The sequence below is a fragment of the Canis lupus genome, chromosome 23 (assembly GCF_048164855.1).
Source record: "Canis lupus baileyi chromosome 23, mCanLup2.hap1, whole genome shotgun sequence".
NCBI lineage: Eukaryota > Metazoa > Chordata > Mammalia > Carnivora > Canidae > Canis > Canis lupus.
In genome coordinates, this window is record NC_132860.1 from 36271062 (window position 1) to 36299037 (window position 27976).

The 27976-nt window shown below is 36.4% G+C and overlaps 1 protein-coding gene across 31 annotated transcripts in view; it reads right to left on the reverse strand.

The window, feature by feature from the left end:
• DLG2 (discs large MAGUK scaffold protein 2) overlaps positions 1-27976 on the reverse strand; it is a 1975849-nt gene that overhangs the window by 286177 nt on the left and 1661696 nt on the right. For all 31 annotated transcript variants that reach the window (XM_072794850.1, XM_072794842.1, XM_072794854.1 and 28 more), the window contains one exon: positions 20874-20976. In XM_072794850.1, coding sequence (XP_072650951.1) covers positions 20874-20976 — 103 coding nt within the window. The remainder of the gene's footprint in view (positions 1-20873; positions 20977-27976) is intronic.

A 27976-nucleotide genomic window follows, 5' to 3' on the forward strand; every position in this document is an offset into this window, starting at 1 on the left:
AGAATGTTTAAAACAATTCTTAAAAGGTCTCTATGTTCTCAAATTTGGGGAACCAAAAATTAACATCTTAATAGGATACAGAATCAACAGCAAATATTTTTTTTTAATTTTATTTACTTATGATAGTCATACAGAGAGAGAGAGAGGCAGAGACATAGGCAGAGGGAGAAGCAGGCTCCATGCACCAGGAGCCCGATGTGGGATTTGATTCCAGGTCTCAAGGATCGCGCCCTGGGCCAAAGGCAGGCGCCAAACCGCTGCGCCACCCAGGGATCCCAACAGCAAATATTTTTTTCTAAAATTACTGTTAGAGGTTAGAAGTAGCAGACTTGTTTTGTAAATTTCCCTGATGTCTTAGCATCTGTCTTGAAAAGGAGATTTGTCTTTTTATTTTTCTTAAAAATTTTTTTTGAGATTTACCTTTTAAAATTCCATACCAATACTACATTATAGATCAAAATGCTGGCCCTTTTATGGTTATTTTATATCCACATAAGAAAAAGTCTTTTAATTTGGGCTTGGCTTGAACAGATACCACAAAACTGTCTGTTTGTGCCTGGTAGCCTCCATCTAGACCCTGGTACCTGCTACTAACAACACTCCTTTAGTTCTAGCATAGAGGGTAGAAGTTTCCCAAATCCGCATTGTAGTCAAAAGCCTCAGACAAACATAGAAGTCAAAGAGACCTGCTTTTTCAGCCTTTGAAAGTGGGATGTCTCCATTGCAGTGCCTAGCAAAGTGTCAGAACAAAGGAGGCACAATAGATGGTTTTGGGTTTTTTTGTTTGTTTGTTTTTGTTTTGTTTTGTTTTGTTTTTTGTTTTTCTAGCTGGATAGAGATAGGAAAGTATTGCCTGATCCTACCATGGAAAGCACAGGCAACAGAATTATGATAGAAATACACACAATGAAGTGATAGGGTATGTTTTCCTGGGCTGCAGATGTGGATAATAAATGAAAAGTAGTAGGTCCACATGGAATCTTGAGGGCACTTGGCAGATATAATATCCATGATACTTCCTTGACATTGTGCTTTCTTCAGTATCTTGGGCGATGGCAAATGCTATCATTGTATTTTCTTTTTATAAACAATATGGGTATTAGGGTTAATGTCAGGGGATTTTGCTGAATGCTTTTTTTTCTTTTTACAATGAATTATGAAGTAGTCCTATTTGTGTCTGGTACTTCTTTGTGTTCCATGGCAATGCCAGATTGTGTTCTTTCTTATCAGTTTGAAAAATGAGGAAAAATGGGGCTGTGCCTGTCTTTAATTCTGTTATCAACAACTGAGGGAAAACATATGTGCCATGTGTTTTGCCAAGGCCACATTTTGTAAATAAACTGTTGTTGTTAATTTTGGGTAGTGTTTCTGATTCATGTCTAGCAATGATTCTGCATATTATTATTTTTTAGAATCTTACTTTCTTACACATATTTTATTTTGATTCTTTCATCATCATTTATGATTTCTCAGCATTTTTTCTATAATAGTAAATACAATTATAACTCAATTTGCCATAAATAATTTTGTTGAATATCTACATTGTGCCTAATATTGCTCTGGTTGCTGAAGACAAACTAATAAATTAAGCAATTCAGGTTCTTGCTCTCATGGGGCTTATTTTCAGATGGGAGAAGATCCAAGCAAACAAACAAATAAGACACTTACATGCAGTGATAAATGTTATGGAGAAATTAAAACAGGCTATCATTTTATTACAAAAAGGTAGCATGCTAAGATGACCAAGAACAGGGACAGTAGAATGAGACCAGAACTTGAATCACAGTTCTAACACTACCCTGGCTCTGTGATCTTGGACAACTCATTTTAGCCTTTCTGTGCCTTAGTTTCTTTAGCTGTAAAATGGAAACAATCATGACCCCTACCTCAGAGGCTTGCTCTAAGGATTATATGATTACTTGGAAAGCACTTAGAACAGTGTCTGGCCTACACTGGGCACTTCCCAACATTAGTTTTCATTATTTTAGTAGTTAACATTTACTGGGCGTTTTTTATGAGCCAGGAATTATGATTATGACATATTCATCAAAATTACCATACAAAGAAGTCATCATTAACTCCTTTTCACAGATGAGGAATCTGAAGGTCAGAGAGGCTAAATAATTTTCACAAGGTCATGCAGCTAGAAAGTACCAAAAGGACCGTATGACTTCTGCTCTGCCCTCAAACATCTGTCTCTCTTCATAAGAAGTAAGTTTTATTTTTTCCCAAATATTTACTTTCCAGTGGCTTGGTAATTAAGTCTATTATATCTGTAATCTCATGTTTGTGGCTAGAAAGAGAATACATATTTACTAAAAATAAAATGCATTCTTCTCAGGTTTTTTCTTTTCTGATTCTGATTCCTACTCTGCACTTTTTTTTTCCTGTTTTGCTGAAGCCTAGAATTCAGCTATTCATTGTGTTAAAAACATATTTTATACACATCTGATGTTATTTTATTCAAATAGACTCATTAATTATTAACCAACTATGTTGCCCCTTAGAGGTTACATACAGTTTCCTATGGCATTTATACTTTTTATGTTAAATGCTTTAGTGTAGAGAGCTTTAGAAAGTATTTCCATTTGTGATGTTCCAAATTTTATCCATTTAGTTGAAATTCAAAATTGTTACTATTTTTTCTAATGACCTTTTCAGATGTCTTTCTCCTCTTTCTAATCACAGGTCCATTTAAACCAAATGACACGCAGAAATATTCACTTCAGTGGTAATCTGCTTTCTTTTTATATCCAGTTTTAAACCATAATCACTACTCTCTTCCTTCAATTGCTCAGGCACTTTGTATATTTTATTAAGCAACCATCTTGCTAGACTTAAGAAAAGTGCTTCCTTAGAGCAAGGGGAAATCTAAAGCCCTAGGGTTTAGTACAATGTACCTCCACAGACTCTAAGACTAAGCATATAACACATTTAATGAGGCTTTGAAGAGAAAGTGCTATCAAATCCATGAACTTGGCTTATGCTAGTTGTATAACCATAGACTTTTTCTCCTTTCTAAAGAAATGGGGAGTAGGTGAGGACACAGAGGGCAGTAATTGAGATTGTACTGTTGGCCTTTCTCCAAGGTACCGTTGCAAATGGGCACTGAGTCAGGGAGACCATTGTTGGAATTTTGCCTCTGCAACTTCATTATGTAACTTGACTGAGATTTTATTCCCTCATATGCAAAATGGGGATAATGATGTTATGATGTTTGTGAGGATTAAACAGCATATATGAATATCTAGATATATTAGATATAATAATAATTACTATGAGTAGTTTTAACTACTCTCTCCATGTTTACTTACATTTTTTGAATCTTTTAAATTGGTTTCTTGCTTAACATATGTGGACACTTCAGAATGGTATAAAGTAAGAATTCTTTTGCCTCCATCTAAGTGTTTATCATGTATTTTTATTACTATCTTTAGAACTAGTGTCAGCTTCTCCATATGTTCCAATCCATTCTCAAGATTCTCACTAGACTCAACTCTTTACTGATTGAGTCATTCATCAAACATTTATTGACTGCCTACTATACTCACTCCCTTCCCCCATGAAATACTCTGTGGAGACGCTAGATGTATGTTTACTTGAATTACAAAACTGAGGGGAAAATGCAACAATATCAGATACTGAGGTAGCATGAAGGAAGCAGTAGTAGTCTACTGGGGATGGAGTGGTGTAGCCAGGAAGGTTTCCTGGAGGCGATGATCTCTAGCTTGTTCTTTGAGAGAAAAAGAGTTTGTCAAGTGGACAAAGGAAGAAAGGAATTCTGGGCAGACAGAATAATAGTCACTAAGTCACAGAGGATGAAACATCAAAACCTGTTAGGTGAAGGATAAGCAAGTTTAGTGTTAGTAAAATATAAAGTACAAGGAGAGGTGCACCTGGGAAGGTGGAAGGAGACATACGTTTAGATTCATTTATGTAGAGTAAGAAAACTGGGCTTAGCATGTAATACTCAATAAGTGCGCTTAAATTTTATTCGAAAGATCAACTCTCATTTTATAAAATAATTTATATTTTACCCAGATATTTTATTTGTACCTTTAAAAATATATTTTTATATTTATTTTGACAGAGTGAGAGGGAGAGAGAGAGCACAAGCAGGGGAAGAAGCAGAGGGGCAGGGAGAAGCAGGCTCTCTGCTGTTGAGGAGCCTGATGTGTGGCTCGATTGCAGGACCCTGAGATCATGACCTGAGCTGAAGGCAGAAGCTGAACCAACTGAGCCATCCAGGTGCCCCTAATTGTATCTTATTTATAGCTTGTTCTAGAGTCTCAGGATCTCTGTAAAAATTTTTTTTTTTTGCTTTCTAATTAGGAAAGACAAAGATAGAGATTTGCAATGAGAAAACACAGATTGAGAAATTTCATAACTCAGAGGAAAGAACTGCAATAATACATATGAAGTATATCAATATCATCAACAATCACAAAATGATCAAATAAAAGATCAATAAGAAAATCCACTTTCTTTCTTTCAATAAGATTAAGTATTTCTTTATCAGAAGACAATTGGAAATGTTTTCTCCTGAATCTAGAAGGAGGTTAGAATTGTGTTCCTAACCGTAAAGAGAACTAGGCAAGTTGAAGATACTTCATTTTCCTCAACAGTCTTTTCTGCAAGTTGTCCCCACCAGGACCTCCCCCACCCACATCCCTCCAATAATCTTCCCATCTTCACCTCTTTGGACTGCATTCCCTGTCCTTTGATGATGATTGTGTAGACATTCTACTTTTATTATTTCTCACTAATATTTACCCAAAGCAACTATTTCTCTGCAATTTTATAGATAATAGTGTTTCTTTGAAAATACCCTTTGGGTTTCTTTTTTCTTTTTATACCCTTTGTGTTTCTGCTGCTCATTGCTAAGTCATAACAGCTGTGGACTGTTACTAAAACTCTAACATTCCTCCTTTTGCTTCCCAGAAAAATTTCCCACAATAAATGATACTTATTTTTAAGAAATTCAAATATTTAAAAGAAAACAAAAATATTTAAAATTTGGATAAAATAGGGTGCGATTATTTACATTATGAAGAAATCCATCATCTTATAAAGAATCTTCTGAGTGACCTTAAACAAAGAGGAATTTATTTATTTATTACATAATCAAGAAAGATTACAAATATTTTTATATGAAGATACCTATTACATGCACCTAGGTAATTCTTGCATATATTTCCAAGGGAATAGGGTGGCTTTAACTTTGATTTTAGAATGCTTTAGACTACAGTGACCTCTTCAAAGGATATTAAGGGGTATTTATTAAATTTTTCTAGAAAAAAAAAAGCATAGTAGTTAATGAAAAGCAATTGCATGAAGGTTTCTATTGGAACCTGTGATCCCCTGACAATTTACATAACACATTGGGTATTATGATAGTCACACTGAAAGAAAATCTAGTACTTATAAAATTATTTCTGAATTGGGAAAATATCTTATGGCACAAGGAATAGAGGCCCCTGGCTATCTCAGTCAGTAGAGCATGAAACTTTTGATGGTTGTGAGTTAAAGCCTACACATTAGGCTTACTTAAAAAATAATAATAATTAAGGTATCAGGAGCAGATATAAGTAGTGTTACACAAGTAAAAAAGAACAAGTTTTTACTCCTTAACTATCTGGGCTATTAAGCATCATCCTTTTAAGCATTTTTTTCTCCTTTAAGACTTGCAAATAAGATTTATTTATATTCCTTTATGATCTCATTTTTGGTTTTTATTTAAATAAATTTCTCATTAATTACATGGCTGCCTATGAGGGCAAGAGGAAATGAGGTTGATGTAGTTGAAGTAGAAGTGAGACTTCTCAGTGTATATCTTTTAATACTATTTTGATTTTTGAATCGATGTAATTATCTTACTATTACAAAATAAAATTAAGGGGCACCTTGATGGCACAGTCAGTTAAGCCTCTAGCTCTTGGTTTCAGCTCAGGTCAGGATCTCAGGGTCCTGAGACTGGGTCCAGTGTTGGGCTTGGCGCTCAGCATGGAGTCTGCTTGTCCTTCTCCCTTTGCTCCTCTTCTCCCCACCTCACTCTCTCTTTCATAAATAAAATCTCATAAAAAAATAAAGTTAAAATGATATACCACCATACATTCACCCATCAAACAAACATGAATATGTTTTTTTCAAAATGTGTTTGTTTAGCAAACTTATGGAAAGCCTGGTAATTCTAGATTGATTACAACACCTGTATTTGGATAAAAGAATTATAAAACAGCATGATGTTAAAGAACATCTGAAGTGCAGTATGAAGCACGAGAAATAGAATCAGAGGATCTGGGTCCAAGTTTAGCTCACAGCACTTATGAGTAACACAACCTTGGCAAGTTACTTAAATTCACTGAGCTTCACTTTTGTTACCTATGAGAAATGAGAATGATAATAATACTACCTGTCTATTCAACTCTCAGAGTTGTCTAGACCCCATCAGAAACATATGTGAAAGCCCTTTGTGAATGGAAAAGCCTTAAACTTGTGCTAGCTAATATTTTATATTTTATTTAATGTTTCTAAGACTTACAAAAATACACAAAGCCACTATGAGACTCACTAGAAAAAAAGACTATTTGTATGCTTAAATTTTGCTTTCACATATCAAACAACCAAAGTAAAAGAGTGTTTTGTCTTTGGCAGCCTGGTCGGCAGTAATGCCAAAATCAATATTGGGACCACATAATCTACTCTTATAGATCGATTACCTTTCCAACATGGAAAATCAATGTTTGGAAGTTCTAGTTAATTAACATGATTCCCAATAGGCATTTCAGTGGGAATAAATTTGCCCTGCCACTACAGCTCAAGAGAAATTGCAAGGCATGAATATTTGTTTAGCTCATTCATTCATCCATTCATTTACAAATATTTACTGATTGCCTACTATGTGCCAGGCGCTGTTCTAGGTCTTGGGAACAAAACAGTAAGCGAAACAGGCAAAACTTGATACTCTCATGAAGTGTACATTCTAGTGGAAAATTAACTGAGCTTTTTTTTTATCCTAATCACACACACGCCTTATTTCTAATAGCTTTTCTTGCTTTCCGTTAAAACAGCTTAAAACTGTTTTATGGTGAGGGAATTCTTCATTTATCCAAGACCAAACATGAAAAACAAATAAAGCTAAAGCCTGCTCTGGTTAAAGGGAGACTGAAGCCAGGGCCCAGACTGTTTCCTCTGGTACCCCCCACCCTCTGTTCCTGCCATTCTTTCACTGGACCCCAGAATTCTGCAGAGGACAGTTTATTTGAATTCCCACATGGGTTGCCTAAAGTAATCCCTTAAAAGCCTGTATCCACAGACACCCAAGGACTTTTTAAACTTTCTTTCTTGTTCTGAGTCTACTTCTCCCTCTTTTTCTCTCTCTCTCTCCACACAATAACCACGTTATAGACTTTCTGGACTTTCTGATAATTACTGTAATGATGATAGTTACCAGTTATTGAAGATGTGCTGTCTGTCAAGGACTATGCTTAGCATTTTACATGTACTGATTTATTTAACTCTCAAAATAGTCCTGAAAGATAGGTGTGAGTCTTTATTTTACAGATAAAGAATGATATTCTGAGAGGTGAAGTAATTTGTTTAAGGTTACATAGCTGTTGATGGCAGAGATGGAATTTGAGCCTATCTATCTGATAACACAGTAGGAACTCTTAACCACTACTGCTTCCCAAATTTTGTGAAGCTCTTGGATCCTGTCTGTACTTGTACATGGTTTTAAGGATAATGCAAAGATGTGATTAGAGTGGGGCTGATGGTGGTGGGGGTGCATCAGGGGGAGGTGCAATGTTTATCCCACAAGCTTGTTGTTGAGCGTTGTGACACTAGCTGTCATTTGTTGAGGGCCTTATATATTCTAAACATTCTACATCTATTTTCTCCAATTCTCCCCAAAACTTTGGAAGGTACATAGGGTTATCTCTATGATACAGGTGAAGAATTTCAGGTTCAGGGAGGTTATCACTCACTTCAGGCCTCAAAGGGAGTACGTGGTTGAGCCTTCTGCCTGCCTTTATCCCAGTTTGGGGGCACACCTAGTCTCAGAGCTGAACTGCAGGCCCCAAACTCTCATATCTTGAAAAGAACAACAGAAACAACTATCACAGATTAAAGATGAAGAGAATTCACCCACCCAGCTGGATCTGCTCCTTGGCCCAGGGCCTTCAGCAAGCCAGTAGTGGGAAGTGGGCCAACAGGCAGGCAGGTCAGTTGTGATTGAGCCTAACTACTCTTATCTCTATTTCTCCATCTGACTCATTTTCATCCCCTCTGTACCTCTGTTCCATCCCCCACCCCAGTACATGGCATTTTTCCTTCATTAGATTCTCCACATCCTCTCCACTGCCTCCCTCTTTTCTCTCTAATTCTTTTATCACCATATAAATATGTTTCCTTTTCCTTCCTCCTGTGAGAAGTGATACAGTGCAATGGCTGTTCTGGAGTCATTCTGCCTGGAAATGACTTCTGGTTGTACTCCACTGGTTAGTTGTCTCACCTTAGGAAAACCATCTATGCTTTCTGAGTCTCCATTTCCTTATCTGTAAATGAGCAAATGGCAACGCAATCGAACCTCTATCATAAGTTTTTGAGACGTCCAAATGTGTAAACATATGTAGAGGTTTTAGAATGTCATCAGGCAGACGGTGAATGCTCCATACTAGTTGTATTATTCTCTCTCTTGCTACCAACTCCCTTTCTCTTTCCATCTTTCTTTCCTTGACATCTCTATTTTGTTCTGCCTTAACTAAAATTAAAAAAGTGAAGAGAGAGTTCCTATAGAATAGGTTCATTTATTGTTTGGGATCACTCATTTATTTTTTCATTTGGTTTACATTTATTGAGTGCCTACTATGAACGAGGTTCTCTGTACTAGGGACTCGGGTATAAAGATGAATAAAACATGCTTTTCCCAGGGCACCCAAGTGGCTCAGTGGTTGAGTGTCTGTCTTTGGTCAGGGCACGATCCCAGAGTCCTGGGATCGAGTCCCCCATCAGGCTTCTACAGGGAGCCTGCTTCTCCCTCTGCCTGTGTCTCTGCCTCTCTCTGTGTCTCTCATGAATAAATAAATAAAATCTTCAACAACAACAACAACAAATCCACATGCTTTTCCCTGAGGGGTTTATTTGTCTTGTAACAGTCAGTCATGCTGTCCCATATTTTAACAAAATAGATAAAATCATGTATTTTAATAAGCCGATATGTATGTCTACTGACTTTACCACCAACTTTCCCCCCTAGTCTGTCTACTCTTCTCCACCTAGTCTTCCACTACTCTAAGCCTACCATTACCATTTCACTTGGATGAGCATTTATCACTGGGTCTTTCCCAGTCTTTATGGCACTACTGGCTTATGCTATATTCAGCAGCCAGAGCTATCTTTTAGAAGAACAACTCTGATCCTGCCAGCCTCTGGCTTAAAACTTTTCAACACACTTGCTTTCAGGAGAAAAAACCAAATACCTGTCCTCCATAATCTGCCCATCCTCCCTCTTTCACTTCCTCATGCACGGTGTTTCTCTCACTTTCTTAGATACATTTTCCTCCTCTTCCTCACAACTGGTTCCTCTGCTCTGCTTTGACAAATTAATGCCTACTCACCCTTCAGATTCAAGAAAATATTTCCTAGGGATGCCTTCTTGACTGTCTGTCTAGGTCTTGACTTTCTGTCCAGAGTTTTTTTTATTTGTTTTGCTTTGGTCTGGCTTAGTATCCACTAAGAATATACTTGAACATGTAGACTTGGGGAGTCTAGATCTAAGTTCTTTCTTTTTCTAGAGCATTCATCTGACCTTGCATTGTTCACTGGTATAATTTTACTGCACTAACTGTAGGTATATCAGGAAACGGGTCATGTCTGTTTTGCTCATCATTCTGTCTCCAATGTCTAGGGCACTGTGTCACTCATTGGAAACATTTAATAAATATTAGCTGAATGAAAATTGAATGAAAGAATTTTTACTCGCCGTTGCTTAATTTCCCCACGTTGTCAGCATCTCTTATTAGGCAGTTGGAACGTGAATATGAGAAAACAGAGTGAAAGAAGATTATCTTGAACCAAAGTATAATTTGGGCACTTTTGTCTTTTATAGACTTGTTCAATGAATCTACCAGGAAGCCTATTTGGAATAGGAATCTATAAAGCACATTAAAGATGTATACTTTATATTTCCTGAGCTTGGCTTTTCCATTCTAACGTTGCTAATATTTGTGATTCTGAGAATTGAAGATACCACCACTCTTTTGGATTTCTGGATCTTTTATTTACTGAAATGGATTTTTTCCATATTATTCCTTTTCATCCCCAATATATCACTTTCCAAGGTTAGTAATTAAAATTTCGCTTAATTTAATTTATGAAACTGATTAAATTTTGGCTATAAGAAGTCTATAAATGTACAATAAGGGACGCCTGGGTGGCTTCAGCGCCTGCCTTCCACCCAGGGCATGACCCTGGAGTCCCAGGGTCGAGTCCCACCCACATCAGGCTCCCTGCATGGAGCCTGCTTCTCCCTCTGCCAGTGTCTCTGCCTCTCTCTCTCTCTCTGTCTCTCATGAATAAATAAATAAAATCTTTTTAAAAATGTACAGTAAGTTGTTAATCTTGAAAACCCCAACCAGCAACAAGTATTTCTACTTGAATTAAACTTAAAACCATTATTGAAGGTTTCAAATTCTCTTAAACACAGAGAGAAATTTCCACCAATAGAGATCTTTCCCCTTCCCAGCAAATGGATGAAAGCAGAATTTCCATGTGTTTAAACTGTGAGAAGTAAAATGAGAACATTCAGAAATTATCTGCTTGCAATAATTGTTCCTTGATGACACATTCTAATTAGAAGACACAGTAACTCAATTTCATAGAATGTCAGCCAGAAAGAGCCTTAAAAATAATCTCTCTAACCACCTTAATTAACAAACAAGGACATCACTGTTGAGAAAAGTGATGTGGCTCAGGCGTGGTCAAAAAAGCATCAGCTGCAGAATCAGGGAAAGGAGAAGAAAAATGTTTCATTACTCATTATTAAATTTGAGGGTTGGCTTAAATACTGGGATTTTTCAGACAAATGTGGAGGTAAACTACACTCGGCACTGAGAATATGAGTAAAGTTAGTAGGTATTTTAGGTCTGTTTTAGCTTCTATTCCCCTTCTGCTTGTGTCTGTGGAATATTCTTTAACATTTGTCTATAACGTCCCAACGTTCCTTATCAGTGGGGGATCTGGGTTCATTTGTTAATACTTGTATAGTAAAGAATAAGATTAGGGCTCTTTATTTCCACATGTTTGATCTGGGTGTGACTAATGCAAGGGGTGGATCTAAGAGATCTTTTTGGTCAAAATGTCTCTGGCATAAAGATTTATTTTAGCCTTCTTTCAGTATTAGCGAGTGAGTGCTTTATGTCACTAGATGTCAAGGGTCCTTCGAAATATTATAAAATCATAAGATGAGACACCCAAAGATCAAGATATTTAACTATGGAATGAAAGTTATTATGAGGCTGGGCAGAGATGGCATAACATGAAGGGAAAGGATCTACATGAACTTTGTAAATATTTTTAGCCCCTCTGACATGAATTTGAGATATTGTATCCCCAGGATAGATAATTAGGTCAAGAGAATTTTTTAAGAGTCAGGAAGTGATATTTCACTTTGGCCCCATTACATTACCCTAGGTCCAAAATGGGGTATAAGCATGGAAAAGAAGCAGCATCATTAATCACTGACGTATCTGGAGAGAACCTCCGATGAATCTGCAGACTCTGTTTGCAGGAATCATCTTTTCTGTCATACGCTATGGTGCTATGTGTTAGTTGGAGGTTGGGGAGTTAAAAAAGCAACTGGGAGAAGGCTAAGAAAAAGATACATTAAGTGAAGGAACATCCTGGGAGATTTCTAGTTGCAGGAGAAGGCAGTACCTGTTGGTGGAGTCTATAGGAATATGAGAGAGATTTGTGGATAAACAAATGGCTAAGCAATGCAAATTCTAGAGTCATATAAAGTTTTGTGTAAGTTTCCTTCCTAATAGTTCGGTAAAACTTAGAATATGTCAATCAAATTAATTAAACAAAATTTAATGCAACATATTTGGAGAAACCCAATATGTGGCAATACAGAATATCACTAATGATGAACTGATGATGGATGGATGGGCAGATGGATGAAGGATGCCACATGAAAAAGCTAGGATAGGGAAGAGGAAAAGCATAATATATTTGAACAGTTTCTTGAACTATCCATATTCCCAGTTTTTTTTTTGATTAATAGTAATTGCTTACACTTTTATTTTTTTAATAATAAATTTATTTTTTATTGGTGTTCAATTTTCCAACATACAGAATAACACCCAGTGCTCATCCCACCAAGTGCTCCCCTCAGTGCCCGCCACCCAGTCACCCCCACCCCCCACCCTCCTCCTCTTCCCAGAGTTAGGAGTCTTCCATGTTCTGACTCCCTTTCTGATATTTCCTACCTATTTCTTCTCCCTTCCCCTCTATTCCCTTTCACTATTATTTATATTCCCCAAATGAATGAGACCATATAATGTTTGTCCTTCTCCGATTGACTTATTTCACTCAGCATAATACCCTCCAGTTCCATCCACGTTGAAGCAAATGGTGGGTATTTGTGCTTACACTTTTAAAGCTCTTTTATATCTATCTTTCAATTGTGATACATGAATAAAAGCAATTAACAAGACTAATAAGCTAGAAATGAAAGTGAAATTATGTATATAAAAAGCCCTGAGGTTCCATAAGAATTTTTCAAGCCTCTTTTGATCATAATAATCTAATTGGATTAGATTTCTTGGGCTATTTAAACCATCAGCCATCATGAGCTACTACAGTAAATTCAAAGAATTAAGAAACTCACTAGGTGTTTAGCTGTCTAGCTAGCCTCAGCTTTAATAGCGCATAAGTTTTAAGATATTGAACTGCTTTCAGTTCAATATTTTAACTGATATGTAGAATGTAGAACTACAGATGTAGATGTTGTAGTCCCACCCATATCAGGCTCCCAGCATGGAGCCTGCTTCTCCCTCTGCCAGTGTCTCTGCCTCTCTCTCTCTGAATAAATAAATAAAATCTTTTTAAAAATGTACAATAAATTGTTAATCTTGAAAGCCCCAACCAGCAACAAGTGTTGCTACTTGAATTAAACTTAAAACCATTATTAAAGGTTTCAAATTCTCTTAAACACAGAGAGCAATTTCCACCAATAGAGATTGGTGTAGATGTTGACTGAGCTTCAGTTCCTCCATCTGTGAAGCTGGATAAGGTGATCATTAAGAATTCTTCCAACTCTCAATTTCCATTTCTCAATTATTTTAGTTAAATCACACAGAATGCACCAAATGATTCAGATTGTACATTCATTTCTTCTTAAAGAATGCAAAAAATGCAATGCAGTATTAGTGACAAAAATCTTCAAATAACGGAATTTATACTTTTCAACTACTTGAGGAGTTATGTCTTTTAGCTAGGATTCAGTAACTGGAGAGTTCTTTTGAAAATATTTTACTCATCCTAACTTTTTATTTTTAAATGAGAAAATGAAAACCCATAAAGATGAATAGCTAGCATGAGGTCACACAGCTAGAATTAGAGTTGGCACCAGTATACTGGTCTTCTCTTCCTAGTCCAGAGTCTTGCACAGTACTTTCCATTCCAAAGCTCATCCTGAATGTTCCCTGATGATGCTGATGCAATTTCTGACCAAGACCTACAGCTGGACTTTATGAATATTGCGTAGGCATTTAAGATGCAGTTATTTGCATTGAGAAAATATCTTAATATGCCACAGCTGCTCATTCATATGCATAAAGTTATGTAGATATTGATTTAAAGAAAGAAATATAGCTTGCATTGAAAGTAAGCTTCTTGTATATTGTATGTTTTTTCATTTCTGGGAAACTTTAGGTATAGAAATTGTCTACATTTTTTTCAGAGGATAAATTGTGTATTCATTTTAAGTTTTCATCACATCTTTGACCTTATAGAGAAATAGACATGGTGTCCAACTCTGGCTTAAGCCTGTGATTTAATTCAGAATAGTAACTCTGGAAAAGATAAGAGTTTCACATCATTCTGAGAAGAATGAGTGCTTTTCTTTCTGAATTAGCTTCACAATTTAAAAGGAGTAAAAAAGATTACTGAACCGAACTTCTGCCTTAAAATATAATAAGTTACTTAAAGAAATTTTAAAGTGATGCCTTACTGACTTTCTTTTGGTCTGTAAAGTCATCTATCAGGATGAAGTTCAATCTTACCTCATCTTAACTCAGTGCTTCCTTATTCACTTGCAGGAGAGGCCATAATGAAAGGGAATGAAGCCTAAATAGGTTCATTGTTTCACTAGATGAGAAGTTCTAGCAAGATTTATGGGGGATCCCTGGGTGGCGCAGCGGTTTGGCGCCTGCCTTTGGCCCAGGGTGCGATCCTGGAGACCCAGGATCGAATCCCACATCAGGCTCCCGGTGCATGGAGCCTGCTTCTCCCTCTGCCTATGTCTCTGCCTCTCTCTCTCTCTCTCTGTTACTATCATTAATAAAAAATTAAAAAAAAAAGATTTATGAATGTGTTTGGTAATCTGTATTTAGAGGAGAGGTATAGGCTAGGGAGAGGTGAATGACAGATGAACTTCTTAGATCCTCTGTAGCCTCACCTGTCTTTAGTAAAACCACCGAGGGATGACCAATCGTTAACACATGCCAGAAATCAAACCTAGTGATGCTGCCTTATGTGACATCTCCCTGTACTCTAGGCAGAAGGACTCCAACCCAGAGTGACAAGCCACAATTTTTGCAGGGTCCTCAAGGATTCTAGTGCAGCACTTCTCAAACTAATGTACACATAAATAACCTATGGATCTTGATAAAATGTAGACTCTAACTTAGGAGGCTGGAGTTGGGGCTTGAGATTGTGCATTTCTATCAGCTAACTGGTATCTATGCTGCTGGTTCAAAAACCATACTTGGTAGACCAAGACTTTCGAATAATTCCTTTCTTCCCCTACCTTCTGGCATGCCTTACTCCCTAATTTCCTTGAGATCTCTACTGAAATATGAAGTCATTAACTAGGCCTTCTCTGCCCACCATATATTTTTATGTTATCACTTTTACCTTTCTTCCTATTTATTTATATTACCTATCATCATCTAGCAAATTTAATATTTATTTGAGAGGGACTTTTGTTTCACTGCTTTATCATCTCCTGAGAACATTGAGTGGGGCATAGTAAGTGTTCAGTAAAAATATCCATTAACTGAATACATGTATAGATGAACAACATGGCCAATCTGCCACAACTCCATAAACCAGACCAAATTTATAAGCCTCCAGGCAATAATTAACTCTGTCCATCAGGCTTTTCTTTCAAGGAACTCAAGTAGTCTGTTAAAAGATAAAAGATGGATTGTAAGGAAGTATTAAATAACTATATTGTACATGAGAAACTAATAATACACTGTATGTTAACTAATGGGAATTTGAATAAGTTTTTTTTTAAAAGGGAAAAATCAGACCCCTCCCACTGTCTACTCAAGTTCCCGCTTGCTGATAGGAACCGCCATTGACCTCTTCTTCTCTACTTGCAGGCCCTTCTGAAGCCTTTGCAATATCCAAAACAATGCTCCAAGTAGTCAGATTACAGCTAAGAGGATATTAGTGTTTGTTATAGGAATATCTTGGCAATTAAATGTCTCTATTTTGTGCTTTATCAAACAATTTATATTATTCACTTCATTCTCATAGTACTATCTTGTACTTTGTGATTTCAACATTAGTCAGTGATCTCATAGTAAATATAGGTATTATTACATATTGAGAAGGCAGCAAATGCTATAAAGGTTTGCCCCAGTCTGATTCAGAGAGAAATGCTGTGTTAGACTCTTTTGGACAAATGCATAATTTGGTTATAATCAATGACTTTTTTAAGGTTTATTTATTTGTTTGAGAGAGAGAGAGAGAGAGAGAATGAGTGGGAGGGGCAGAGAGAGAGAGAATCTCCAGCAGACTGAGAATGGAGCCTGATGTGGGGGCCTGATCTCGTGATCCTGAGATCATGACCTCAACTGACTGAGCCAAGAGTGAGACACTCAACTGACTAAGCCACCCAGGCACCCCAATGACTTTTTAAAATTCATCAATGGTGTTAAAGTTTAATTTTGGAACTTTAAAAAAATGTTAGAAGCTTAATCATCTTTGTGTTATATTACAGAATAATAGCTGTAGATTTTCCTCGATGCAGGAGAAAAGATGTTTATTCACTAGGGTCACTTTTGTTTGTAATAAAAAAAGGTACCACCTAAAAACTTCATCAACACTAAATATCCAGTCTGGGGATTCATTTACCATTTTCTGCATCTAATATCAAAACTCCAGGCAATTCATTTAATATTCATTCAGCAAATACTTCTTAAACACTTACTATTAATTATTTGCCAACACACTGAAGATATTATACTGCACTTCTAAAACAAATGGAGATCCATTCAATAACTCTTTAATAAAGTATAGTCAAACTCATATTAAGCAAATTCTCATAGGACATAAAATGAGTGATAAATGAGTTCTTGCCTTCTAGAAGCGTACTTGAGTGGGAAAATGTGCAAATCATGTTAAGGGACACACAAACTATCTGAATACAGGTCTGGAGAGCTCAGAGAAAGAATAAATCAACACTTACTTAACAGATAAAAGATGACATCGTAGTGGAATTGACATCTGTAGGTCCTCAAAATGGGATCCCACTAAGAAAATGGAATTCCAGGGAGAAGAACTCACATAAGCAAAGGCCCAGAAACATGACTGTTCAGGACCAAATGTTGAGGAGCAGAAAGCAGTCCTATGTAGCAGTGGGAGGATAAAAGAGGATGATGCTGGTGAGTGATGATGGTGGAGTTAGTGGGAAGGGAGCATGGTGGTTGGCTGGGACCATGTTGTGAAGGGCGTGGAGTTTGTGCACAGGCACCTTGGAGTCATATCTTTCAGAACAGTAATTCTGAAAATGATGAGGAAGATGGCCGGAGAGGGATAGGAAAGGGATATATATATATATATATATATATATATATATATATATATATATATCATTAGACTTTTTTTTACAAGAATTAACTTCCCATATTGCTTAAGTAGAGTTATTTCTTAAGTATCAGATACATGACCCCCTTAAAAAAAGAAATAGAGAAAATAACTTCATTATTCTCTTCCTATTATCAATACAATACACATTAGTTTCCAAGTAGCTGTGATAGAAAGTAGATTATTCATGGTATAAGTGAATCAGAATCATACCACCAAAAGAAACATTGTTTGCATGTTACTCTTCACATTTGGCTTTAATTCTACTACCTGGAACTAGACATTGAATACAATTTGATGATGGATAGAGTAATTTAGACAACTGGGGCCAAGATCATTTTAGGCAGAAGTGAGTATAACAACTTTGGCCTTACTTTGTATGGTGAAACTTGTCAAGGAAGACATTTATTGTTACGTTATGTTAATTCTAAATAATTTATAATTATTCCAATAATGTGCTAAGTCTTATGGAAGACACAGTTGGAAACTGTTTTCATATTTTGCAATACACATTTGTTTAACACTTTTTTTCTTTGAGTCAAAAATGAAAATATTCAAGTAGTAAAACTGAATCAGCCCTCCAATTTTCAATTATTTTCAAGTGGAAACTCAAGTGCTAAAGAGTGGTAAATTATATTCACTAGTTCAGCAACTCTTTAAGAAATACCAATAATATGTACACCACTAAAAATTGAATTATTAGTGAACAAAATATAGGTTTTGTGCTTGCACACACAGAGCTCACTATCTTTTTTAGTTTAGCAAGATATTTTTTTCTCTCTGCTTTTCAGAATAGAAATTTCACCCATTTTTAAAAGTCTAGCTCCATTTCCCCATTTCCATGAAGTACTCTTGTACTGTTCTGACTCCTGCCTGCATGGTTTATCCCTTCTCTGACAGTCCATAATTTTCAGAGACGGTGTCATTATTTTGCAATTTTGGTCCTATGTCATCAGGAAATGATCTCTATTAAATGTATCTAAGTCCTTTCTTCTCAATTAGATTAAAAAATTCCTTAAAGACAAAGACTTACAATGTGGTTAAGCACCAAATTTTCTGAATATCTAGTAATATTAAGGAAGGAATCTACTATATTCCTGATAAAAGCACTCGAAAGTAACTTAAAAACTTATTTACTGGAAGCCTGGTTCTTGATCACACCAAAAGAGATGTCAATAAAATTTGTCTTAGCACAGACACCTCACAATACTGGTGCAAATGAAGGGCCTCTGATAAGAATTTCCTAATGACTCTTACTTTTCACTTGTTGTTTTCAAGATAAATTGCTCATTATTTCTTAAATATGTGGTATAGCTTAAATGTCCCTAAATGATCTAAACAACAACCCAATCAGTTTTCCATTTCAAACAATAGTTAAATTAATGCTCAGTTATACATTAAATTTACAAAGGGAGAAAGATGATTGCTTGATGTTACATTACCACATTTCCAACTGATTTAACGCTGTGACAAATTAGAATAGACTATTAAAATAGGAAGTTCTATGAATCCTATCTGTACTTTGGCATTTTGAAATAAGCTGCTTGTTTTCATTTACAGATTTCTTTAGAAGCACTTTGAAAATCTATTTACATGATTTTTAGGACGTGTTTTGAACAGGCATCTTCACAAAGTACAGCAGAGTATCCAAACTAAATATACTGTTAAAAGGAAACAAAAGCTGTAGGAAGCTTAAGATGAAGATTTATGTGATAGGACTATGACATGCTTGTTCTCTCATATAACCCTTATGAGTTTAAAATCACTCTGTTCAAGGTCATTTGAATGGCTATCTTTACTACCAAGGGCTTCTAATTGGTGTAATTGGTGTTTGAGATGAAATTTTTCAAAAATAGGAAAACAGCCTGGGATATTTATGCCATGTGCCAGATTATGGTGAAAGGCATGCACTTTGAGACTGAATGAAAACAGCTACAAAGAATATGGAAAAATCCCATGGAAAAGTTCTTATTCTATATGAAGTAGAATTTGCTCATCAGATTATGCTAACCCAGATGTTTTTATTTTCTGTTTTACAATGGATACTTTGGGGGCCAATTTATTCCTATTAGAAGACATGTCTACTAATTTTTAAGAATAGAAAGACTCAAAACTCTCTGGGAAGAACATTTTCCCCCGGTGCTGTCATCATTCATCTTTGACAACACAAATCTCTTCTTTCCCAGATCTCTGGCCATACTGGGTGAGGCCAATAGGAGAAAGTATTTAATACATTTTTTAATAGCTCAATTGCAAATTCTAATTCTAAAGGCATGCAAAATAAATATAACATGCCAAAGACATATGCAGAGTGTTTTATTTTCACGTGAAATATGTGGTTGGCCACCATTACGGTAAAATCTAAGATGCCACAGGCAAGACACAAACCTCAGCCTTCTAAAGAACAACAGACCAACTGACATTAAGAAAGAATCACTTTACAAGGTCAAAGAAACTCTTCATACCCCTACGCAAAAAGGCTCTCCCTTAAAGGCATCTTGTACTTTCATGTTTATCTGTTAATTGACCTGTCTGCTAGCCATGTGGACCAAGGGTAATTAACTACATTTCTTAAAGACAGAAACCACATTCTTCTGCTTTATGTAAAAAGTCTAGCCCACTGTAGCATGCTTAACTGCATTTCATTAGCAAAAGGGAGTAATCTACATACAAATTTGCAGAAAAATCAACTACATAACAGGTAATGTCCAGGTTGTCTCATTGAACCTTATTCTGATCATAGAAACAGATGTTGAAACACACCAAAGAGTAGGGTATGACTAATGCAATTTAGGATATCTTATCAAGTCTCAGTTGGTTAATTCACTTTATGACATCTCACCAAGTTTCAGAGTTTACAGGAGTATCTTACAAATACTATAGCAGAAAGAACGAGAAAAAAAAAAATCCACATCACGGACAACCAAAAACCATGTTAGTGTTAAGAAGAGTTAATGCCACAAAGAGAGAATATGGTCCACTGATCATGTCTGTTTCTCTCTCTCCTTCCTGCTTCTGAAGGGATTCAGGACATCCACCCTCCCCCACCAAATGTGCCACTTTGGCATGTGGATTTTGACCTGAAGGCAATCTCAAAACCCTACAGGCTCAAGAGAAACTTTTGCCCCTCCTATAAATACACAGACGAATCTCACTCGGGGGTCTTTCCCAGAACAAGGGTTATTAGCAGAGATAAATTTTATCTGAGTGACCCATCTGTACGGCAAGGCAAACATCTCATTACCAAACATCTGTTCTTCTTATGGTTCTGTGAGCGCACTCCTTTCTTCTGAAGCCCCAGACCCCTGCCTGCTTCTTAGTTCAAGATGACATATCTACCTTATTTTGCCTGTCTGTGTGGATTCCCCCATACATCTGCTATGAAATCTGATTTTCTCCTATTAATCTGTCTCATGTCAATTTGATGCTTAGTCCACATTAATTCTTTTGATAGTGTCCATTGCTGACCAAATATGTATACCAGATTAGAACGTAAATAAAAAAGCTGATGCTAGGTTTTATATTTTTTTTCAAATTCATTTTTCAAACAAGACTTTCTAACTGATGTTTTCCTTGGAAGATTAAGGGTAATGAAGCCTCATGTTCTTTGAACATGGGGCACCCATTTTTCAGGATAGTTAAAAATTTTTTTCAGGATAGTTAAAAAAAAAAACCCTAATTGGTGGAGATTGGTTAATACAGGTGATCAGAAATGTGGGCACGCATTCACAAAGAAATATATGGGGACATTGTAAGCCTGGGTTCTCACTGACCTTCAGGTTGATATTGTGCTATAATGGTCACCGTCTGTCCAGCCCCCTTCAGTGCAGCAGCAGCCTGTTCATGCGATGCTCCACGGAGATCAATGCCATTCACCTGAAAGAGGAAGTCAGAGAATTTTGGTATTTTGAAAGGCATATTACTCTGATAGAAGAAAAAAGTTTCTCCAAACTGAGAAGCTGTCTAAGATTATGTCACCTGCCCCAAAACACCTCCTGTCCTACCAAGGCATTTGAGTGTTACTTAGAAAGTTTCAGGCTCTTGACAACGTTCAGTTAGCAAAGACATGAAATTTCATCTTGTGGCATTTATAGCATGTCTGCCTGGGCTGAAACTGTCTATGCATGTCTACAATAATTTTAGTGTGTGCATTTAATATGTCTCTGTGAGTTTCCTAGATTTCTGGGGTGGATATGAGCCTTCAAAATTAGAGGAAAAACAGGATAATAAGGAGAGACACATGTAATGTACATAGACGAGTATGTGCTGACAGATTAATATATTCAGATGAGGTTCTGAGTAGACTGTATGAAATGCGGCTGGCTACCCGCCAAATCCCTCGTTTTGGTCATGTGCCTGGTCCTGTCATCCTGAGCTTGGTTAGACAGCCCTGAGCCTTGTTCCAAAATAAACTTGACTGCCCCATTTCTCACGTACAATTCCAGAATGAATTCTGACAAAATGAAATAAAGAATGCCTGGAGTTTATGTTGCTGTTGCTAACTCCCATTTTGGGGCTGATGCCAAAAGAGAAACAGAACATCCAAAAAACAAGCATAAAACTCTGCTGAGAGGGAAAAATCATTCTGAAGTCAAATTTAATGAGAAGTAAAAGCTAAAATCTTTCTCAAATCAATTTAGTCTAAGTCAACATAACATAATTACTGAGTGCTTTCCGATGACAGGGCTCTGTTTCTGCCCCAGGAGAGGGGCCATGGGTGGAAAACAAAGGTGAACAAGGCAAGCCCTTAAGAAGCTTTTCTGCTTCCACTGAACACATAGTAATTCCACTTTTCTAACTTACATAGACCTAGTTTTTTGCAGTTGAAACCAGAAATCTGCTTCCTTTTATTACAGAGAGGTTGGCTACCATGGATGAAAAATTAAAAATAACAACAACAACAACTTGACCAGACACATGTAAAATATAAAATCTTATTTTGCCTTTTATCGATCCTTTTAGACAATGACACTGGATGGTGGATAGTGAGTTGCCGCTGTTTCCCTGTCAGGCCTGGAATATATGTAATCTTTAATTCCACATCCTAGTCTTCTCATAATAACTTTGTGAAAGTCTCCTTATCTACTTTTATAATTTTCCATGCCTCTTCCCTGGCTTTTTATTCTGGTGAATTCCTTACTGAAATCATTGATGACATGGTAACATCAAGAAGTCCCCTGAGCTGGGTGTGGCCTGACTGTGCCACTCACCAGCTGAATGACTGTGCTTTTGCCTCCTAAGACTCAATACTCTTCTGCCTCAAAGGGAAGTGACTGGGAGGCTCTTTGAGTCTAAAGACGCTTTGAACTACTGAATTCCGGATTCACTTGAACTACAGAATTCCGGATTCACTTGTTAGTAGATGACAGTCATTTCAGAGACTGTCTAGGCACGGATGAGTCATAATATGACTCAGACAGCTGGAAGAGACAGGAAAAGTAATTAGATGTAGGCTCTTGCCTGCAGGAAGCTAAATGCACAAACTCCGTGGGCCAAATAATCTCTTCTCTTGTCAAACAATTAGGGTTAATATCTTATTAAAAAATAATATATGATCATGGTAAATGAATTCCAATGTTTTAGAAAGGTATCTAAGGAAAAGTAAAAAAATCCCCTCATCATCTTTACTCTCAGATGCACCCAATGTTAGCAGTTTTTCGTGTATACTTTTTAGAAATCTACTGTATGTGTATGCATGCACATAACTTTATTTCTGTTTCTTTATATATTTAAATATATCACCACATCTTTATTTAAGTGAGTAGGATCATATATATAAATATATATATATATATTTTTTTTCTATAACTTGTTTCTGTTTTGCTTTTCATTTAACAATATATCTTGGACACCTTCCATATCAGCTCATACCATTTTACCTTTTTTTTTTTTTTAAGATTTTATTTATTTATTCATGAGAATACACAGAGAGGAGAGAGAGAGAGGCAGAGACACAGGCAGAGGGAGAAGCAGGCTCCATGCAGGGAGCCCGACATGGGACTCGATCCAGGGTCTCCAGGATCACACCCTGGGCTGCAGGCGGCACTAAACTGCTGAGCCACCAGGGCTGCCCACCATTTTACCTTTTTAACAGGAGCCCAGGAGTCCATGGTATTGATAGACCAGCATTTTTTGCAATAGGATTCCTACCATTGTAAGGTTGTAAGGTTGTGTCCAGCTTTTTGTTACTACAAACACTTATGAAGGTGTTTCTGAAGGACAAATTCCCTAGAAAGATACTTTCTAAGTCAAAGGGTACATGTATTATTCGATTCTTTTAATTTGCTCTTGTATGTTTTTAACATAATTATTTATTCACAAAACAACCAGACACTCATAAAGGAATAAGCAAAAAGAAAAAGGCCAGAATCTTCTTGCCCAAATAATGTATTGATATAAAAAATAAAATTAATGTATGTACATAATGCACATACATGAAAATTAAAGCAATATGAAAGGCATAAAAATAAAATGATCCCCCTAATTCTTATTATTCTAAGGATAAACATTTTGATGGCTTCTTATATATACTACCAATTATTTTCGTTATGAACATAAGCAGGTTTATCAAGTTAAAACTTTAAAATTTTATACAAATAAGATATTATATTTTTTTTATACTTTTATCTTTTCCACTTACTAATATATCTTAGAGAACTTTCTTCATTCATATATTCCTATACAGTGTCTCATCCCTTTTGATAGCTATGTTCTATTATGCAACATAAATTTATTTTAACAGTGTAGCTTTGATGGCCCCTTCGATTGTTACAGCATTTTGCTATTCTAAACAATGCTGCAATAAATACCATGTAATATTAAGTTGTTGGGTAAAGGGTATGAAGTGTTAAATTTTGATGCTATTGCCAAGTTGTCTCCAAAAATGTATATTCCCACAAATAAAATATGATTGACTTTCTTCAGTCTTGTAGAAATTGCATATACTGCAATATTTGACCTTTGCCATTCTGATATGTACACAATTGTATTTTTCACTTTTACCTTTCTAAGAATTATGAAGTTAAGCATCTTTTTATATGTTTGCTAATTATTTGCATTTCTTTTTGCATAAAATGGCAATTTTCTTATTTCACCTATTTTTTATTTGAATAGTTTTTAAAAATATTTATTTATTTATGAGAAAGAGAGTCGGGAGAAAGGGCAGAGGGACAAGGAGAGAAACAGAGTCCCTTTGCAGAGCGTGAAGCCCAATGCAAGGCTTCCAGGACTGTGAGATCACGACCTGGGCCAAAATCAAGAATTAGATGCTTAACTGACTGTGCCACCCAGGTGTCCCTGTTTAGTTTGTTCTTTTAAATATTTATCTGCCTATTAAGAATATTAGTGTTTCATCTCAGATAACTATTGCAAATATTCTTATTAGTTTGGTATTTGTATTTTGTATTATTGTATTGTAACTGTTAACTTTTTCCTGGTATGCTATTTCTTGCCATACAGAAGTTTAAAATGTTTGATACAATTACATTTATCCCTTTTTTTTCCATTTTAGCTTTTGAGTTTTATATCTACCCCTCTCCAATATACTTAACAAACTACCCATATTTTCTTCTAGTACAACCAGAGTTTAATTTTTAGCCACTCAATCTTTGATCTACTGGAAGACAGTTTAGTGGTTTTTTTTTAAAGATTTATTAATTTATTTATTCATGAGAGACACACAGAGAGAGAGAGAGAGAGAGAGAGAGAGAGAGAGAGAGGCAGAGACACAAGCAGAGGGAGAAACAGGCTCCAAGTAGGGAGCCCAACATGGGACTCGATTCTGGTCTCCAGGATCACGCCCTGAGCTAAACGTGGCGCTAAACCGCTGAGCCACCTGGGCTGCCCCCAGTTTAGTGTTTGATATGAAAACCAGCTGACTCTGGGAAACGAACTAGGGGTGTTGGAAGGGGAGGAGGGCGGGGGGTGGGAGTGAATGGGTGACGGGCACTGGGGGTTATTCTGTATGTTAGTAAATTGAACACCAATAAAAAATAAATTAAAAAAAAAAAAAAAAGAAAACCAGCTGAACAACCACACTTTCTCAGACCTTTCCTTTATAGTATCAAATTTCTACATAAAATCTTTTAATATTCTAACATTCCTCTGAAATTTTCTCAATCCACTAAGAGGAACATTGAAAAGTGGGAAGGAACAGAAGATTTGGAATCAGAGAACTGGGTTTGAATTCTGAGTTGACTAGTTATATCTAAATAACTTGGGAAAGTCAATTAACTTCTTCAAATCTCAGCGTTCTCACCTATGAAATGGGTATAATATCTACCTCTCTATCAGGACTGTTGCATAAAATAAATGAGAAAATATCTGTAAAGCCCTTAACATAGACCTTGGTACAAACAGGCATTCAGCCAAAAGTATCTATTATTGCTGTATTTTTTCAGAGCTGTGATTACAAGCGATGAAATAAAATCTAATGGAAATTAGTTAATACAAAATATAAGATATGAGTTCCCTTTTTTTTATGAACACAGAATTTCAGTACTGGAATGAAGTATGAAATGACCTTAGAAACTTGTTCATCCAGCACTTAGACATTAGAACATTAAAGTCATTCTCATAGGAGAAGGGACCTGCCCAAAGTCATATCAGAGTTAGCATAGTGTTGGACCAGCCTTGGTCTTTTCTCTTCCAGCTGAGACTTCTTCCCACTATAGCAGATGTGCTCTACTATGGGTGCATGCTCATTTTCTACTGGGCCAGTACTCACCGAATCTTGCTATTATCCTGAACAATACCACACTTCCCAGGTACCTACTGATTTTCTTCCAGATTTTAGCAAACATACTCTCCTTCAGTCAAATTCTTCAAGGTCACTTTGACTCTTATTTCCATCCCTGAGCTTTTGAGTTTTTACCAGTAATTGTTGCTCAGATAGGATTTTTAGATGCATTCAAAAATAGCTTACATCATTGATATGACTTTTTTTTAAAACCAATGTTTTTTAAAATTTACTTATTTATTTTAGAGAGGGAGACCATGAGTGGAGGGAAGGGCAGAGGAAGAGGAAGAGAATCTCAAGCAGAATCGCTTCCAAGCATAGAGCCTGATGGGGGGGTGGCGGCTAATCCCATGACTCTGAGATCATGACCTATGCAGAAACCAAGATTCGGGCGCCTAACTGACTGAGCCACCTAGATACCACAGAGAGGGAGAGAGAATCTTGAGCAGACTCCACACCAAGCATGAAGCCTGACTTGGGGCTTTGTCCCATGACCCTGAGATCACGACCTGAGCTGAAACCAAGAGTTGGACATTTAATTGACTGCACTACCTAGGTGTCCCTGACAGGACATTTTAAAATACCAAGTGTGACAGAACCTCATATATTTATTATTTTTATTTTTCTACTTCAGCTTGAATTTTTCTTTACTTTAAGCACAGACTGGAGGATTGGATATCATTGTTCTTGAGATTGATAATTATAACCATTGTTAACATTCATTGAGCCTCAAGCATGTTCAAGTACTTATACATATTATATGTTAAAGAATTATTATAATATATATTTATTACATTATTACACTTAGATATTTATACATTAGTTCATAATCCTTAGGAGGCTGAGATTATTTTTCCGATTTCACAAATAAAGGAATTGAGCTCAGAGAGAATCACTAACCTGTTCAAAGTTAAACAGTTAGAAAAGGTTAAGAATTTAAAATAGTCTAATTAAAACCCCTAAGCTCTTAATTCCAATTCCTACTGCTCTTCCTTTAATATTCTATTCAATTCTGAGGGTCTACGCTTATAAGATTCCAATTCTGAAGCATGCCTCTCCAGCTCCCTGAGACTGAGAGAGCACAGTTGGGTGTGGCACCCTGGTTGGCTTTACCATGGCCTCAAGCAACCTGGTTTAAACACCATGACCCAGTTTATAATGATTAGATTATGCCAAACTGAAGCCAAAGCTTTGGGCAGGCTAGAGAAATTCCATCTATTGCTGTATATGTATACACCTTTCACTGAATCATACAAAGAAAATCTATTTGTTATGACATCCTTTTCATAACCATGTTGGTAATCAATAGAGATTTTAGCACTTCTAGTTAATTCAAGTAGTTGTAGGTTTTATTCAGATGCTAATGTAAAGGTGAACAGTGCACCATGTCCAGAGTTAATCTTTCCTCTGTTTTTAAAAGATGAATATTATATTGGCTACCTTAACCACTAGGTCTCCTGGCCTGGGGCTCCAGAGATTATCTGAGTAAATGACTCTATATTTTCCAGAAAATTTTATCTATTTTTTAGTATTTTAAAAATAATGATATCAAAATCAGAGAATTTCAGAAATGAGGAGAGCCCGTTTGCATGTAGGTATGCCTTTAAGCCAATTCCGCCACATTATATATTCTTATATCCTTGTCTCCCATCCTGTTGACCTTTTTATTTTCTTTAATTTAGGCATATCTATATCTTTGCACATGCTATTTTCTCTGTCTGGAACATAATTTTTCATCTCTTCTTCACCTGGAAAACTTCTCTCAGTTTTTAAAGATTCAGTCTGAATGGACTACAGATTGTGCTTACTTGTGAACCCCTCATGGTAGGAGTTCATCTTATTGGAACTTGTGTCCCTAGCATAGCACCTGGCCAATAGTAGGTGCACAATAACTAATGAGTGAACAAATAAGTGAATGGGTGGAAAATATATTCACATTACATTATTCCAGGAAAATGGTCATCTAAGCTTGATGTGACACTGGCTTTACTCTGATGTACTCACTGTCCTTCACAGAAATCCATTCCACTTGGGGTCAGCTCTCATGATTAAAAAAAAAAAAAAAAAGTTCTTTGTGTTGAATCTAAATCATGTTCCTGGAACGTTCTACCTCTTGGTTCTACCCCCTTCTTCCAAGGG